The sequence below is a fragment of the Anneissia japonica genome, unplaced genomic scaffold, assembly GCF_011630105.1.
Source record: "Anneissia japonica isolate Jap-2015-1 unplaced genomic scaffold, ASM1163010v1 scaffold23367_len2221_cov99_single, whole genome shotgun sequence".
In the NCBI taxonomy this organism is placed as follows: domain Eukaryota; kingdom Metazoa; phylum Echinodermata; class Crinoidea; order Comatulida; family Comatulidae; genus Anneissia; species Anneissia japonica.
In genome coordinates, this window is record NW_022693387.1 from 1 (window position 1) to 2,221 (window position 2,221).

Genomic DNA, 2,221 nt, shown 5'->3' on the forward strand with positions numbered 1-2,221 from the left:
ATCTATCAGTCATGGCTGTTGATATTGGGAATGGAGAAATTCAATTGATGAAATCTCATGAAGATGTCACGCCTATTTTGATAAAAACTGGAATGAAAGGTAAGACTGATGATAGTGGTGTACTTAACGTTGCCATCATCATTGTCATTATCCTCACGGTCATCATCATTATCATCTCCTTCACCACCACTGTTATAAATAGTTAGGAAATATCTTCACTGTTTTACTTTTTTTTCCCAGATAATGTAATGGAATGGAGCAACTGTGGGTCATTCCTCGCTGTAGGGGGAGTAATGGAATCTAATGGGAATAGCGTGGTTCAGTTCTATAATGTTCATGGTCATATACGATTCTCACTGGATGTCAGCTCACAGGTATTATACCCCTTATTTATTTCTTGTTATCCTTAATTCAATTTAAATTTTTAATTCAATTTATAATTATAAAATAACAATTTTTGGATGGTAAGACTTGGGGGCACCACAAGCTATTGTTGGCCTAATAATGATGATGTTGTTAACATAAAATTCAACTGAAACCTACAAATATAGCTTGCCGAGTCGAATGGCTGAGCAGTTAAGGCAGGGCTGCCACTACCTTCAGTTATTACTGCTGGTTCAAACGGCACCGCTCGCCTTTGGCTCTGGAGGTGAAGCAAGTCTTCTCGGATAATTACTATAAACCTTTAAAAGCTAAGTGTGCAATTCGCTTGTGTGCACTATATAGAACCCAGTACATCTTTTGAGATGAGTAGGGGGTTACACTGGTGTACTGGTCTATACAGCCCCTGCCAGGTGTGGACAGATGGGAGTAGCTGGCACCAGTTTACAGGCAAATCAGACACTTACGCTACGTTACGACTTTGAGATAAGCCAGGCTTGAGTTAAGCCTGGCTCAACGCTAAGCCCAGCTTAAATTTTGGCAGGCATTAAGACTAGCCGGATTAGCCAGGCGCGAGGATTTTCATAATAATAAACCGTAACCAGCAAACATGTTTCAAAACATTGCTCGCGAAACGTACGCTCGATTGAATGCTGATTGGTCATTTTGTTACCCGAAGTCAATGCAAGACCCCCCTCAACGATTAAAGCCCAGCTTAGAAAAGTTAAACACTGTGGCACGCCAGGCCAAGTTACTATAAGAACATAGCCCGGCTTGAGATAAGCCACCTAGTTCAGTGCTAGAGAAGAAAGGGATTTTATTCAGCAACAGAAGCAAAACAAATGGGGAAAAAATAAAAAAACAAAAATATTAATCAGTGTTTTGTATTAACTCAATGTGGATTGTTTTTACACCCTTTTAGAATCCTCTCTCAGCCTTAACCTGGGGTCATGATGATAAACGCATTTTCGTGGCATGTGGTGCTCTTCTCCATGTTGCATGGGTAGAGAAACAGATTGCGCCATTACAGATTTTATGTAGAGAAGCGGTTGTATCAATTATGAAGGAGGAGAAGGCGGTCAACAGCCTGACGTTGCCTGGAAGGCTTAAACATTTCGTTTCTGAGAGATATTTCAGTACAGTAAAGGTTAGTGTATGTTGCGTATATAGGGACTGTCTCTTAGGTTCTCTATGATTTTAACTTACAGAATATAATATATGAATCTAAACTTATAATTTCTACCTGTCATGCTGTCATATTACGAAATACACCAACTTGCGAGTTGTATGTGTTCCTCAGAAATATATAGCCACATCAAGCCCAGTGTAAAAACAGTTGGTGCAATGAATAACTCATGTTAATATATTATGAAATTATAAAACATTGTATAGAGATGAAAAGTGGACCTTTTTGCTAAGCCCCGCCCCTTAGACATTGTTGCTATAGGTCCCACAAAATGCAGTGTTCTGATTGGTTAGTTGTTAATCTTGATTGGCACTCTGGAGAGATCCATTACCTTTGGTGGAAGGGTATTTCTGTCAATATCATTAATATAACTAACTGCTCTATGTGGTTTTAGGGATGTATTCCAGATCCGTGTAAACTTCGTGAATTCATAAGTCGACCACCCCCCAGTAATGAACGTCTGCATTGTACTATGGTTAAAACCGGAGAGGAGACGAGCAACTCAAATCCCTGTTACACACTCTTCTTGGAATACCTTGGCGGCTTGGTGCCTCTTCTAAAAGGGAGAAGAATCAGCAAACTTTGTACTGAATTTGTTATTTATGATCCGAAAGTTAACAATGAGATGAAGATTTGTAAGTTTTATGCACAGTA

The 2,221-nt window shown here is 39.4% G+C and overlaps 1 protein-coding gene across 1 annotated transcript; it reads left to right on the forward strand.

The window, feature by feature from the left end:
- Window positions 1-6: 6 nt before the first annotated feature.
- On the forward strand, window positions 7-2,202 carry LOC117100711 (tubby-related protein 4-like; the record flags this gene model as incomplete). The annotated part of the gene is made up of 4 exons (XM_033240499.1): window positions 7-99; window positions 241-374; window positions 1,304-1,528; window positions 1,962-2,202. Coding segments are annotated over exons 1-4 (688 nt in total), but the record flags the coding sequence as incomplete, so codon positions are not given.
- Window positions 2,203-2,221: the final 19 nt, after the last annotated feature.